The sequence below is a fragment of the Gopherus flavomarginatus genome, chromosome 2 (genome assembly GCF_025201925.1).
Source record: "Gopherus flavomarginatus isolate rGopFla2 chromosome 2, rGopFla2.mat.asm, whole genome shotgun sequence".
NCBI classification, from domain to species: Eukaryota; Metazoa; Chordata; order Testudines; family Testudinidae; genus Gopherus; species Gopherus flavomarginatus.
The window spans coordinates 120347604-120362715 of NC_066618.1; the positions used below are offsets into that span (position 1 = coordinate 120347604).

At 40.3% G+C, this 15112-nt stretch overlaps 2 protein-coding genes across 7 annotated transcripts in view; both read left to right on the forward strand.

The window, feature by feature from the left end:
- Positions 1-15112, forward strand: part of LOC127043896 (dynein axonemal heavy chain 5-like) — a 644537-nt gene that overhangs the window by 189008 nt on the left and 440417 nt on the right. The window lies entirely within an intron of this gene.
- Positions 1-15112, forward strand: part of LOC127043926 (uncharacterized) — a 57026-nt gene that overhangs the window by 19811 nt on the left and 22103 nt on the right. For 5 of the 6 annotated variants that reach the window (XM_050938209.1, XM_050938211.1, XM_050938214.1 and 2 more), the window contains 2 exons: positions 12327-12365; positions 14034-14111. In XM_050938209.1, coding sequence (XP_050794166.1) covers positions 12327-12365; positions 14034-14111 — 117 coding nt within the window. Of the gene's footprint in view, positions 1-5353; positions 5379-12326; positions 12366-14033; positions 14112-15112 lie in introns of all 6 variants that reach the window. The other variant, XM_050938210.1, reaches the window with a different exon arrangement.

Below are 15112 nucleotides of genomic sequence, written 5' to 3' on the forward strand. Positions count from 1 at the left end.
ATCGTGTATCACATTCATGACCTGCAGTTTTGAACCAGTCTTGGATAATCAAGCAGAGTTCATCTCTGCATTATTACTTGTAACATTCTAAGTCAGGTACAGCGGTCAATTTACTTTGTTTTTCAAAATTTTAAAAGTCTAGTACAGAAACTTGCAAACAAGTGGTTCAATAGAACCATATTTGAAGTTTGCCCTTTAAATGGCACTGAACTAAGACAGGAGGTAAAAGATAAGAAAGATGTCTTATTATAGCCAGGGTTAAAAACAAGGTTCTCTGGAATTCCAGGTTTTCTAAGGGTATGTCTATACTATGGGATTATTCTGATTTTACATAAACCGGTTTTGTAAAACAGATTTGTATAAAGTCGAGTGCGCGCGGCCACACTAAACACATTAATTCGGCGGTGTGCGTCCATGTACCGAGGCTAGCGTCGATTTCCGGAGCGTTGCACTGTGGGTAGCTATCCCGTAGCTATCCTGTAGTTCCTGCAGTCTCCCCCGCCCATTGGAATTCTGGGTTGAGATCCCAATGCAAAAACAGTGTCACGGGTGATTCTGGGTAAATGTCGTCAATTCTTCCTCCGTGAAAGCAACGGCAGACAATCATTTCGCACCCTTTTTCCCTGGATTGCCCTGGCAGATGCCATAGCATGGCAACCATGGAGCCTGTTTTCCCTTGTCCCTGTCACCATATGTGTACTGGATGCTGCTGACAGAAGCGGTACTGCAGTGCTACACAGCAGCATTCATTTGCCTTTGCAAGGTAGCAGAGACAGTTACCAGCCCTATTGCATCGTCTGCCATTATAAATTGGCGATGAGATAACAGTTATCAGTCGTTTTGTACCGTCTGCTGCTGTCATGGGTGCTTCTGGCTGGCCTCGCTGAGGTCGGCCGGGGGCGCCTGGACAAAAATGGGAATGACTCCCTGGGTCATTCCCTTCTTTATGTTTTGTCTAAAAATAGTCTGTCCTGCGTAGAATATGGGACAAGTGTACTAGAGAACAAGAGAGCACAGCCACTCCGTGTCAGAGCCCCAGAGATCCCGCAGAAATGATGAGCTGCATGCCATTCTAGGGGTGCCCCTGCAACAACCCCACCCTTTGCTTCCCTCCTCCCCCAACCCTCCTGGGCTACCGTGGCAGTGTCCCCATTTGTGTGCTGAAGTAATAAAGAATGCAGGAATAAGAAACACTGACGTTTTAGTGAGATAAAATGAGGGGGAGGAAGCCTCCAGCTGCTATGATAGTCCAGGCAATACAGAATCTTTCCTTTAGAAATGAAAGGGGGGGGTGCTGATAGAGCTCAGCCTCCAGTTGCTATGATGAGGACAGTTACCAGCCATTCTGTACCATCTGCCGGGAATGACCAGGAGTCATTCCCATTTTTACCCAGGCGCCCCCAGCCGACCTCACCGAGACCAGCCAGGAGCACTCACGGGCTGATGATGACGATGGATAGCACCATCTGCCACCGGGAAGGGGATGCTGGTGTTCAGCGCTGCAGCACCCCGTCTACCAGCAGCATGCAGTAACATAGAGTGACATTGAAAAAAGACGAGAAACATTTTTTTCCCCTTTTCTTTCGGGGGGAGGAGGAGAAGGGTATAAATTGACGACATATACCCTGAAACACCCAGGAAAATGTTTTTGACCCTTCAGGCACTGAGAGCTCAGCAAAGAATGCAAATGCTTTTCGGGGACCGCGGGGACTGTGGGATAGCTGGAATCCTCAGTACCCACTCCCTCCCTCCATGAGCGTCCATTTCATTCTTTGGCTTTCCTTACGCTTTTTACACAGCACTGTGCTGTGGACTCTGTATCATAGCCTGGAGATTTTTTCAAATGCTTTGGCATTTTGTCTTCTGTAACGGAGCTCTGATAGAACAGATTTGTCTCCCCATACAGCGATCAGATCCAGTATCTCCCGTATGGTCCATGCTGGAGCTCTTTTTGGATTTGGGACTGCATTGCCACCCGTGCTGATCAGAGCTCCACACTGGGCAAACAGGAAATGAAATTCAAAAGTTCGCGGGGCTTTTCCTGTCTACCTGGCCAGTGCATCCAAGTTCAGATTGCTTTCCAGAGCAGTCACAATGGTGCACTGTGGGATACCGCCCGGAGGCCAGTACCGTCGATTTGCGGCCCTACTAACCCTAATCCAACATGGCAATACCAATTTCAGCGCTACTCCCCACGTCAGGGAGGAGTACAGAAACCAGTTTTAAAGAGCCCTTTATATCAATATAAAGGGTTTTGTTGTGTGGATGGGTGCAGGGTTAAATCGGTTTAATGCTGCTAAATTTGGTTTAAATGCATAGTGTTGACCAGGCCTTAGGTGACAAAGTAACTGTATCTAGCTTCAGTGGTTCATGAGATTAGGTTCGCCTGGCGCATGTTGGTGTAAATGTTGTGTGAGAGATTGGAATGGTCAAAAGCCAAGGGTGGTTGTGCAAGTTTTCCAAAATGAATAAATTCACAATCATCATACAGATACATCCATTGATTTTCTTTCTGTTGTGTGGATTAATGAAAAAGCAATGACTAAAGGGGTAAAAATATAAACATGGATTTTATGTAGCGTGATACGTTCAGAAAGGAAGTTTGATTATAGCCACCTTTGTGTGGTTATATTTAAGTCTTATGATTCAAGAATAGTTGAATTATTATGATCTTTAGCCATTATACTAACCTGGTTCAAAAATATACTGTGATTTATTCCTATTTACTAACACTTTCCTTTGTAACAAGCCTAGAAAACAGGGGTGTACTTGATGGCAGCATCTGACAGAAGGAGAGGGGTCAGGACCTTGAGGGAGTCTTCTCCAGACAGAAAGAGGAGGCAGTGGTGGTCTTCACCTGCAGTATGTAATGCTCATAAGATGTAGTGCATCATGTCTGAGCAAGAACCAGTTCTCTTCTTTGCCTATCTGCTTCCCCAGGGATGGAGTCCTAGAGTGTAGTTTGCCATTTCTTCACCTGCTCTAGGGGTAGTCAGTGTTAAGTGTGGCACTATGTGAGAGAAATGGTGTCTCCCTGCTCTAGGACCCCTCTCTGGAGTACAGAAGAAGAGGCCACTCTCACTCCATCCCTAGAGGTGGTTTCCTCCCCTCTGTGTGCATATTACAAATTGCACATGTGGAGCTACCTTGATACATCCTGGAGTCTCAGTGTGATTGTGGAATTCCTTTCTTCCATCTCCTCCAGTAGGCCCAGAGAATGGGGAGCCAAATGCAAATGTCTCCCCTGTTCCTAAAGAGAGAGAGAACCTCTAGGGTTCAAGACTCTGCTGCCACTACCAACCCAGAACTTGCTTGTCTCTATCAGGACAGTTCTCACAGTGGTGGAAAAGATAGAGCAGGGAGGAGGAGAAAATCTGGTTGGTGAATACCAGAATTATCAAACTTCAGAACATTTTTTCATATTTGATATTTGCAATCACAACTTCATTTCGTTTGGGTTGGCCTTCCAAATGAAACCAAGCACACTGGATAAGCGTGTTAATCAGATGTTGTCAGTGACACTAATAGTAATGAAACAGTTGGTAACTTAAACTTCAGTTTACTGCCCTCATAGAAATGAACTTGGGGAAATTTACACTTCTATTCTGTTGCTATTGTTGCATTTTATTCCAAGCAACACTGTATCCTCTTATGTTCTGAAGGTGCTTAGAAATTTCTGTTAAAGAAAGATTCACTTTCATGGAAAACCTCAGGGTTATTATAGACAAGACCTTAAATAATTGAAATTTGAAGAATTTCCACATACTGATTTGATATCCTGCTGTGGGGTCATTTTAAAGTGGACATACTTAGTAAGATTTAAATAAAGAGATATGAGTTGTCTACTTATGTGCATGAAACAATGTTTTGTAAGTGAATTTGTAAACTGTAAAAACTAGCCTATGCACTGTGGTGGACAAAGTGCATGGGAGGTTTGAACCCTAAAAAGCAGCAGTTTTTGAGTTATGGCTTCTCAAAGTTAGATTCTTTGTTTAAAAATCAAACACTAACTTCTCAGAGCCCTGTAACTCAAAAACAGCTGGAGCAATTTATTTCCAGCATCCTGTAAGAAATTTCACCTGTGGCCTGAGATTTTAGCATGAGAATTTTCAGTCCCAATGCAGCTTTTTAAAAGGGGTCAGAAATAGAATGGATCTCTCAACCTCAACTATGGAGTCACTTCCCTGATGTTAATGAAAACAGTAATCAAAACGCAATCAAGGGCATAAGCTGACTGCCCAGAAGAAATTCCCCCCATGTACAGCAGTATACAATTGGCAACGTGCATTTTCCACCTTCCTCTGAAACTTCAGGTACTAGCAACTGTCAGGCGCAAGACGCCAGACCAGAATGATGTATGATCTTATCTGTAACAATTCCTGTGTCTCTATTGCTAGATGGGAGACTTATTCTTAAAGCCCAGATTCTAAGTTTTTAAAATGCTGTTGAGCTTAAGCTGCATTGTCTGCAGTGGTGCTGTCTCTCTCATTGTTTTCTTTTGTGGCAGTATTTTGGTTTCTTTGCCAAATACTCTTATTTGTGTCAATTAGAAAATCTCTTATTGAATTGTCGAAATGACTTGCAGCATCTGCTCTGTGGCACTGAATATTTGATGTGCCATTCAAACTCTTCCTCTTTTTGGAGTGCTCTCAACAAACAACTGCACTGTTGACATAACGATATGTTGAATTGTTTCATTTCTCAAATTGGTGAGTTAGAATATCAATAATAACTTGTTTCTTTGAGTGTTTATTACCTGGAAAGACCTAGCAGCTGGTCAATATTTAGTCTTATCCATGTCTTGAAGTGGAAATTTCAATTCCTCTTCTTCCATCTGCTCCCAAAAAAACACTTTTGATGGATTCAGTTGATGAAAACTGCTTTGCCTGTTCTTCGTGTTGTGGTCAGAACTTTACGAAATTTTGGCTAGCCAGAGGATTTTGCCAAATTAGCCCAAAATGTTGATTTTTGAAACTACAGCTCTTAAAATTCTAGGAGCTGCTAACATGCAAAAATCAAGGTTTTGTGCGGCATCCCTGAGACCAGTCTATCAAGGCTTAATCATCTTTAAGAATTGATCCCTTTCCTTCAAGTAATACCAGAGTTGTCTTTACATTAACTTTCTGGTATTAATTGTTATCAACACTTCTTTGTCAGCACTTCCAGCTTTTGCAGAAAATCATAAAGGCTGTATACTTTTTACTATGTAAAAATGGAAAAGTTGGCCTTCATTGTAATTCATCTGCAAAGGCTGCATTAAGAAAGTACATTTTTTTTCTTTTAAATGGTCTAGCACATTAATGATTTTTTTTCTTATTTTATTTTGGGATGACTTACATCTTCATATTTAAAGAAAGAGAGAGCCATGAATGCTTATAGTAAGTATGACATTTTTCTTCTTCCCCTTCAAAGCTTCCATAGGTGCTATCAAATTGTAATTTTGATATGATTAAATTGCTTTTTCAATATTTCAGCTATTGTTAGCACTTGCTACATTTTTGTGGTGGTTTTGCTTATTGTCAAATCTGTTCAATACAGTTTAGCATTATGACAGGAAAAAATCATGCTTTGTGAATCAGCTTGCATCTCTGATACCATGAAAGTAAGTACCACTAGATAATGACACTGATGAAAATGGGTATAGGAAACAGTTTCATATTGTTTTTAATTTGTGCTGATGCAATAAAAACTGAAATAGCCATATCTGTCTTAAGATGAATTTATGCTACTTTTTTCAGTGATATGCTGTGAGCTTAAATGGGTTTTGGTATCCTAATAAAAGCCATATTTCAGTTCTGGAACAGTTTAATTCTTACATGCCTTGAAATTGTAATTAAGCATTTCCATATGTAAATTTCACCTGAGGACCTTTTCATGCTTGGTGAGGAGGCATCTGAGTCAAAGGATATCTATAGTCATAAATTGTTCGGAACTATCACAAGAGTATCTACTTACGTTCAAAGGAAAATCTAACTTTTGTCACTGTGTGTACCACTCTTTAATAGTGTCTTGTGAACAACTATTTCACTCACAATTACACATGTACCATCTTGCTTCCCATTCATGATTATTTAGCAAGCCTATAGCCACTACTGTAGTTTCTTGTATGGAAAGTAATAGTAAGAAAGTAATGTATTTTTTAGCATTTTTTTTTTAAGTGATTTAGCAGATGGGACCAAGTTAGACTTAAAGCAGTCTGTCTGATCACACTGTTCTGTGGATCAAAGCTTGAGAGCTTCTGAGAGTATGTCTACGCTACCAAATTTTGGTCGATTTTACAGAAGTCATTTTTAGAAATCGATTTTATACAGTCAATTGCATATGTCCACACTAAGCGCATTAAGTCAGTGGAGTGTGTCCTCACTACCATGGCTAGCATCGACTTACAGAGCGGTGCATTGTGGATAACTATCCCATAGTTCCCACAGACTCTGCCGTCCATTGGAATTCTGGGTTAAGCTCCCAAGGCAAAAACATTGTCGTGGGTGGTTTTGGGTACATGTTGTCAGTTGCCCCTCCCTCCGTGAAAGCAACAGCAAACAATCATTTCACGCCAGACACCAGGGCGATTAGAAGAGCACAGCAAGGTGCGCTGCGCATCAGAGAGGCTTTGAAAACCAGTTTCATGGCTGGCCAGGCTTCGATGTGACAGTCGTCGTGTGTTTCTCCTTGATGCAAACCGGCCTCTCTTTGTTGATTTTAATTTCCTGTAAGCAAATCCCACTCCCCCGTTCGAAATAAAGTAACTATTATTTTGAAACAATGCTTTCTTTCTTTTTTTTAAAAAAAATGAGATAATGGACAAGGTAGCCTGGGAGGGTTGGGGGAGGAGGGAAGGACAAGGCCACATTGCTTATTGTAGCTGCACTAAAAATCAAACTGTTTGAATGACAGCCTTCTGTTGCTTGGGCCATCCTCTGGAATGGAGTGGCTGGGTGTCCGGAGCCGCCTCTTCCCCCCTCCCCCCAATGTTCTTGGGTGTCTGGGTGAGGAGGCTATGGAACATGGGGACGAGGGGAGGCGGTTATACAGTTGATGCAACGGGGGTCTGTGCTCTTGTTGGCTTTCCTGCAGCTCCAACAGATGCTTCATCATGTCCGTTTGCTCCCCCATTAGGCTCAGCATCGTGTCCTGCGTCCACTCTTCACGCTCACTTAATTCTTTCCTGGCTCTACCACTGAATGCCTCCGTGCATTAAGCTGTGCCCTATCAGTGCGGGAGGACTGCATGAGCTTGGAAAACATGTCATCGCGAGTACGGTTTTTTGTTTTTGTTTTTTTTTGCCTTCTAATTCTGCAATAACCTTAGGAACAGAGATGATAGAGGGAGCATAGAAACATTCTGTGATTCTGGGGGGACTGCATGGTCACCTGTGCTGCTGAGTTCATCGCATTGACCAAACAGGAAATGAAATTCAAAAGTTCCTGGGGCTTTTCCTGTGTACCTGGCTAGTGCATCGGAGTTCAAAGAGCTGTCCAGAGCGGTCACAATGGAGCACTCTGGGATAGCTCCTGGAGGCCAGTACCGTCGATTTGCGTCCCCACTACCCAAGTTCAACCCAGCAAAGTCCATTTTAGCACTACTCCCCTCGCCAGGGAGGAGTACAGCAGTCGATTTTAAGAACCCTTTAGGTCGATGGAATGGGGTTGGCTATGTGGACGTATTCATTTTTTAAATTGACCTAATGCAGCTAACTTCGACCTAACCCCGTAGTGTAGACCAGGTCTGACTCTCTCCATATATCCTACTCCTAAATAATTTTTGTGGTCCTCTTCTCCCTCTTCTGCACAAAGTATGTGTGAATGTGGAAGAAATACATAACTTTGTGTACCTACAAGTTAACAGGAATGTCAGACCATGTATAGCTAGTGCCTTGCTAATCACAAAGGAAGATTTGCACATTTTGAAGTGGGCAAAACACCAGTTTTTAAGACTTAGTAGCAGACACACCACTAAGACGTCATTACTTTTGTCACATATATTAATATACAGTCTAATATCTTAAATACTATAATGGTGCTTTTTCAAATAATGGAATAAAATAAATTTTAGAGCATCCTAGAATATTTCTAAATTGTTTGCTTAGTTCACAAATTTTGTAAACTGTGGTAGGTCTCCCAGTTTTGATTAGAAATGAATGAGTTTCTACTGTAATTCTATTACAGTTCATTCTTGCAGTTATCCCAAGTTATACAGTATGTGTGGCTCTTCCATTAAGAAAACGTTTTTTCCTTCTGCTTTTTTGAGTCTTTTTTTTTTATTGTGATTTAAAGACCTCTGTGTCTAAACTTGCAGTACTGAAGTGTGACATACTTGCGGTTTAATTTAAGTGACTCTAGGGAAGATAAAAATTCCAAGTCACTTTAAAGGAAACTTCTGCCTGTGAAGGAGCATTTACCATAGGAAAAAGGTGAAGGTTTTAAAAAAAATCTCTTGACTACTTCTGTTTGCTTCAGACAGTACAAAACATCATATCATTCTGGGATAGCACAAATATCTGAAACTCTCCTGATTAATGATGTGCATTTTTCAAAAATTCCATTTTTTAGTAATTATTATATAAAACTGGAAATTAACATTGGCAACTTTGAAAACAGCTCTACATGTGTTATATAGTATTAGAGTAGAGAGTGGTGTGCATTTTTGAACAAAAGGTACAAAAAGATTGTTAGTAGCCTACATGCTCAGCACTCCGATATCCATGAAGACGCAAGCTCCTAAGAATGTATGTGTTCAGTGTAGACCCTCTGCATAGACACATGTTCACATGAGTTTCCTGGCTATAATCTTGACTGTTATGTCAACAGACAAGAAGAGATGAGAAGCTCCATGAAGACGCAAGCTCCTAAGAATGTATGTGTTCAGTGTAGACCCTCTGCATAGACACATGTTCACATGAGTTTCCTGGCTGTAATCTTGACTGTTATGTCAACAGACAAGAAGAGATGAGAAGCACCAATCTTCACAAAGACTCCATCCTCTTATTCTGTAGAGGAGTCTTACTGATGTGCAACGTTCAGTAAAAGGCACACAACTTTGAGTGGTGAGCTTGAGTTAGTCAACAATGAGTAGATTGAATGGATGATTTATTTTCATATCTAAGTCTTCAGAGAAATCACAGAGAAGTTTGGTGTCCTGGTATCCGTATTAGTCAGAAGAATTCCAAGATATGTTCCACCTCAAAGAAGTGGAAGCTGTGGCAGTGATGCCATGAAAGTGTTGGCTATGTCTTCCTGATTTTACCTATCCTAGAGAATGATGCAAAAAATAAAGTATAATCAGTATTAATTATTTTTCCACAGTGGTCAAGACGACACTAGTTTTCGGTATCTGAACCTTCAGTTGAAGGGATTTGCTGAACAGTTGTTCAGGCTTGCACTCAGACCTCAGTCTGGGTAATGAGACAAAATCGCTAATTGAGAGGCTGCTTTTCGAGCAGTTTAAACTTTACCAACTTTCAGAAATGAAATCTACAAACTGAATTTACTCCAGGATCTGGCTTGCTTCCAATAAGTAGAAAAGAATAAACCAGGTTTCCCTACAATATGTGCACATATATTTCTTACAGAAGCACCACTTGTCAGTCCATACCAGCATATAAATGTCAGACCTGGACTATAAATCCTAGTTTTCGGCACTGTATTCTCAAGTCAGTATCCTTCCTACTTCCTGGTTATATAAAATAAGGCTTACTTTTGGACATCAGCTCTGCAGGAGAGACTTTGAACCTGTCTGACTGTTCTTTATGCTACATCCATCATCTGAGGGCCTTGAAGTATGATCAAAACATTTTGTGCTGTTTTCATGAAGATGAGATGCCTTCAAAGGATTCAGTCTTCAATCCTAAAGTAAACTCAGATTAAACCAGATTGCATGGAAAAGGCTTGAAATGAGTGGGATGTAAGATTCAATCAAAGTCTTAGGTGAGCCAAGGATCAGAGCGTTTATTCATTATCATACAGCAAACAAAAAAAGGGGGAAGGATGGAGTGGGGGAGAGGGGAAACACCAAAGGCTTCCACAGTGCACATCTTTAAGGTAGCATGAAGATAAAGAGCTAGATCCTAGAGCATAGTTGTTTCAATTTCCCATGACAAATTGCCTCCTTTGTCCTTTAAAAGAAATGTGTATATACTCGTTCATAAGCTGAATGTGTTTGGTAAAAAAGTGGCTCATCGAAGAACGGAGGTCGGCTTATAAACAGGTCTACACCAAAATTTGATGATTTTAAATTCTATAGAATCATTGAATTGAATATCTAATACAGGGATTGACAGCCTTTGACAGGTGGCCCGCCAGGTTGAGCATCCTGGTGGGCCGAGCCAGTTTGTTTACCTGGCGCATCTGCAGGTTCAGCCAATCGTGGCTGCCACTGGCCATGGTTTGCCGCTCCAGGCCAACGGGGGCAGCGGGAAGCAGCGTCCAGCACATCCTTCAGCCTGCGCTGCTTTCCACCGCATCCATTGGCCTGGAGCAGCGAACCACAGCCAGTGGGAGCCATGATCAGCCGAACCTGTGGACGTGGCGAGTAAACAAACTGGCCGCGTGCCAAAAGTTGCCGATCCCTCATCTAATACATTGTCGTTTTGTTTACTTGGAGCCCCTCCCTGGGAACAGCGAACCATGGCCACAGGAAGCTGAGGGGCTCCATGCCTGCAGACGCTCCAAGTAAACAAAACATCCCGACCCACCAGCGGCTTACCCTAACGGGCCAGGAGCCAAAGTTTTCCAACCCCTGAAATATAGGGTCGGCTTATGAAAGGGTCATACAGTTTTTGCTATTTTTATCTATCCATTTTGGGGAGTCAGCTTATAAATGAACAGGCTAATGAACGGATATATACGGTAATTAAATAGTGTGCTGTTGGATTATCTTTAATAGTTTTTTAATCTCATTTGTTGCACATAGCTGGTAAGCTTTCTCTCCTGAGGCATAGTGGAGTTAATTGCATTCAAGAGGAAAGATTGTTCTTGACTAGTTTGTCAAGCTAATTGGGTTGACCAATATGACCATAAAATATTGAAGGGTTTCTTTAAAGAAACCTAAGATGGATCTCAGATGATTGATACTGGATGAAAGAACAACTTGAAATACAGTATGTTCCCTTTCTAAATTTTTTTTATTTTGTTAACTTAGCATCTTGGAAATATTTTTGGGACTTGGTACTGTATGTTTTATGACTTAGCCCAGAATCCATGATTACCAAGTCTAATTCCCATTTCATTAAGAGATGGTTTAGGGGTCTGGTGGATGCTGCCAAATGGGTGACATGATTATTCTAAGAAGAAATCTGGTTAAAATATTTTTTCCTTTTGTTAAATTTAAACACTAGCACAGTGTCTTGAAATGGGCCACAAATTTACACAAGTTTTGATATTGAAATCCACTATGATCTATTCTTGAACTACTTACCTGGTACAGATACAAGAGCAAACCAGTACTGCTCACAGCACAGGGTTCCCTTAGTTTCATTAGTGTGCCATAAGCCTATGGTAAGAAAAAAAATTAATATGGCATTTTACATCAGTTTTAAGGCAGACACTTGCCCCAGGAGCTTTATAGTCTAGGATGAACTTTTAGTATTTTCAGTAAAAGGGTATTTTAATACCACATATTGAACTTTATCAGATACTCTTCTCAGGGCTTTTTTTTTAAAATATGTAACATAAATTACCTTTATACTGGGTATTTATAAGGGGACATCTGAGCATGTGGAGGACTAGGGAGGAGCACAGGAAGGGTGAAAGTAACTGTGCAAAAGTAACACTGCCAAGCATGAAAATATCTGAAAAGGCACTGTAAAGGCCCGATTGTGTAATCAGATCTATGGGATAGATTTGGGAACCCACATGGGGTTTCCCATGAGTACAAAGGGTCTCCGCCATCATGGATGCAATTTCAGGACCTAACTGCTTTTTGGCTTTGATCCCAGTTGTGGCTTTTCAAAGCTACCGTAACAAATATTAAGTAATGAAAATAACTGGAATAGGAGTAACACAGATTAATGAATTTTTGTAGTTAAACTTTCAAAGAAATGTTTTAGTTAATATTTCTGTGATCCATACTTGTTGTTTTGCCTGGCAGGGGAAATAATGAAATTTTTAGGTGAATACTTTTTTAAAAAAATTGATAATAAAAATAGGAATTGAAAAGATACAAAAGCAAAAGATCAAATACCAAAATGGAACAATATTGTTAGTGAGGTTAAATTGAAAACATTAGGTACATAGAATAAAGGAAGACATTGCTTTAAACCTATTTTATTTTCTGTGTCTGTTGTGCTATGTGGAGAAAGACAAATAACTGTCAAAATAACATTATCTTAGGTGCTCCCGCTCCAGTGATATATGAAACACAGAGACCAGGTAAGAAAATTGAATATAAATGAATAAATTCAACATGAGTTACACCAGGGGTTCTCAACCTTTTTCTTTCTGATGTCCTCCCAACATGCTATAAAAACTGCACAGCTGACCGATGCCGCAACAAGTGGTTTTCTGCATATAAAAACCAGGGCCAGCGTGTGTGGAGGGGGTAGCAAGCAGAGCAATTACCTGAGTCCCCATGCAATTACCAGGGGATCCCATGACGATAAGTTGCTCAGGCTTCGGCTTCAGCCCTGGGTGGCAGGGCTCAGGGCCCTGGGCTTCAGCTCCATATGGTTGCTTTTTGTCTTTCTGCACTGGGCCCCAGCAAGTCAAATGCTGGCCCTGCTTGGTGGACCCCGTGAAACCTGCCCACAGCCCCTCAGGAGGCCCTGGATGGACCCCCGTAGAGAACTATTGAGTTACACTTCTAGAAAACAAAATTGTTCATGAAGATGGTCTTAAGTTTTAGGAAGAGACAACTCCACTTGTGCACTATCAGACATTTCGACCATCAGTGCCTCATGCAGTGCCTAACTTCTTCAGTTTAAGAATCTCTGAAAAACGTAAAAAATATGAGACTTCTGATTGTAGGAAACCTTGTTAAATCTGGAATGTTCTTGCAACATGTGATACAGAGCATGACTTTTAGCTCAAGCTGTTGTTTGACTCCTCCAGCAGATGTGTGCAAGTTGGGTAAAACTTTCTCTTAGCTGAGCCTGGATTTTGTTTCTGTTATAAGAGATAATTCATCCCTGTAATGGAGTTAAGAAGATGTATTTTTTTTTTAAAAATCCCATTTTCTGTTTACTTAACTTAATCATGACTGTGCTCTGACATCCTTGGGTTGGGGTAGGGGAAATAGCATTTAGTAAACTACCATTATTGTAATACTGTTTTACATTCCTGAGATTTGAAGGAAGTAACTTTCTTTATGATTAGTTTAGTCCAAGTGCCCAAAGTAGATTATAAAAAAACCTGGTTTTATTAAATAAAAAATGTTGGATTTTTTTAAATTAAATTTGATTTTTTTATTTAAACTAAATGTAAGTTTATTTTTAATATAAACATGTAAAATTAAATTTGAAATTGATAGCCTATATTAAGGCCTAAATTATTAAAATATTTAAATACAAAAAATATTTAGTACACATTTGCTGACAAGCTTTAAAGAAAGTCAAACCACTTCCTTTGCTAGGAATTGGGATTCTGTCGCAAACATTTTAGCTTGATGAAATCTAAATCTAAACTTCTTAAAAGCCCTTCACAAAATTTTTCAGCCAAGTCAGAGCACTTGTAAATCCCAACATGTCTGTTAACTTTGTCTGCAAATCATTAACTTGGATATGTCAGTTACCTGTATTGAACTCCCAATTTTTCAGGCACAAAATGGGATGCCAGGATAAGTCTGGATGATTAATATAAACTATTTTGATTTTTTTATAGACTTAATACTGTGTATTTGAACACTGCTAATAAGGGAAATCAGTTTCCCTTGTAAACTAATATTTTTCAATATTTCATAACTAAAATTCACTCTGACCATTCAAAAACCATGGCTGGCAACTCATTTTCTCAGTTCAGTCATATGAAACTGCAAAATGCCCAGTATCTTATGGTAATTGTAATTTGTCTGTCTAATATATATTTCTATTTTGTTTATGCCAGTTAAGCGGAAGCTTACAAAGGACATAACCTGTCTGAAAGATTTTATGAAAGATCCCAAAAGAGAGGAACCTCTAGTTGGTATGTTGTGTTTGTGGTCAGACAACTTCCCTTTCCTTGAACTTTAATCACTAGTGTAAGTCAAATAACATTGTTTATTGCTTTTATGTTATCCATATCTAATGCTGTTTGGAAGATCTCCAATAGCTAATATTTTATTACTTTCATCAGTCTGAGCTTTCACTCTGAAGATTGGACCTACTCTGGGAGGCTCGTAGATTATTTGGCATCTCATCCTTGTAGTACTCCATCTCTAGAGGGACACGTTGAACTCCACATGCCATTGTTCTTTCTGTGGTCCTGCAGGAAAAAAGCCAGACATAAGTTTCTTTCTGATGGCCCAGGATTTTCTGTATGATTGTTTACCCTCATGATGTTCCTGAGAATATTAAATCTACTGGTGTATACTACAGTTTTTCTCTACTTGATGGTTTTTCCTAGGCAGAGCTTAGCTTCATCAGTTTATCGTTTCCTACTCGCCAGTGTCCTCCATGATCATAGCAAATGCTAGCATCTTTGAGGAGTACATTGAATTGAGTAATAGGGGCTCTGTTGTAAGCAGTAGGTTTCCTCTATTTGGATCATTATTTCTCCACAGAAGGTATGCTCTTAACTGATTTAATAGAACTCTTGAGCGGTGCAAAATGTGTTACCCCTGTTGTCAGTCCTGCAGAAACTACCACTATCCCTGGGAGCTTACTGCTGCCTTACATGGTATTGGTATAGAACAAATGTTCAGCGTTGGGGTTAAATTGAGCTACTGTTGTAAACAGTGGGATTGAGAGATCATTTCCTGTCTCACCTACCTCTAAACCCAGCTACTCTGGGGACAGTTTCAGGGAATGCAAGTATTCAGGTTACCTGTGCAATCTTAATTTGTCCCCCTTGCATGTATGCATTATCGTAGTCTTGAACTATGATGATATGCTTTTTTTTTTTTTTTTTTTTAAATCTTATGACCACTGCCTCATTCCCTGCGTGGGATGGATGATGCTCATGTAGTGAGCAGCTTCTTGGTATTT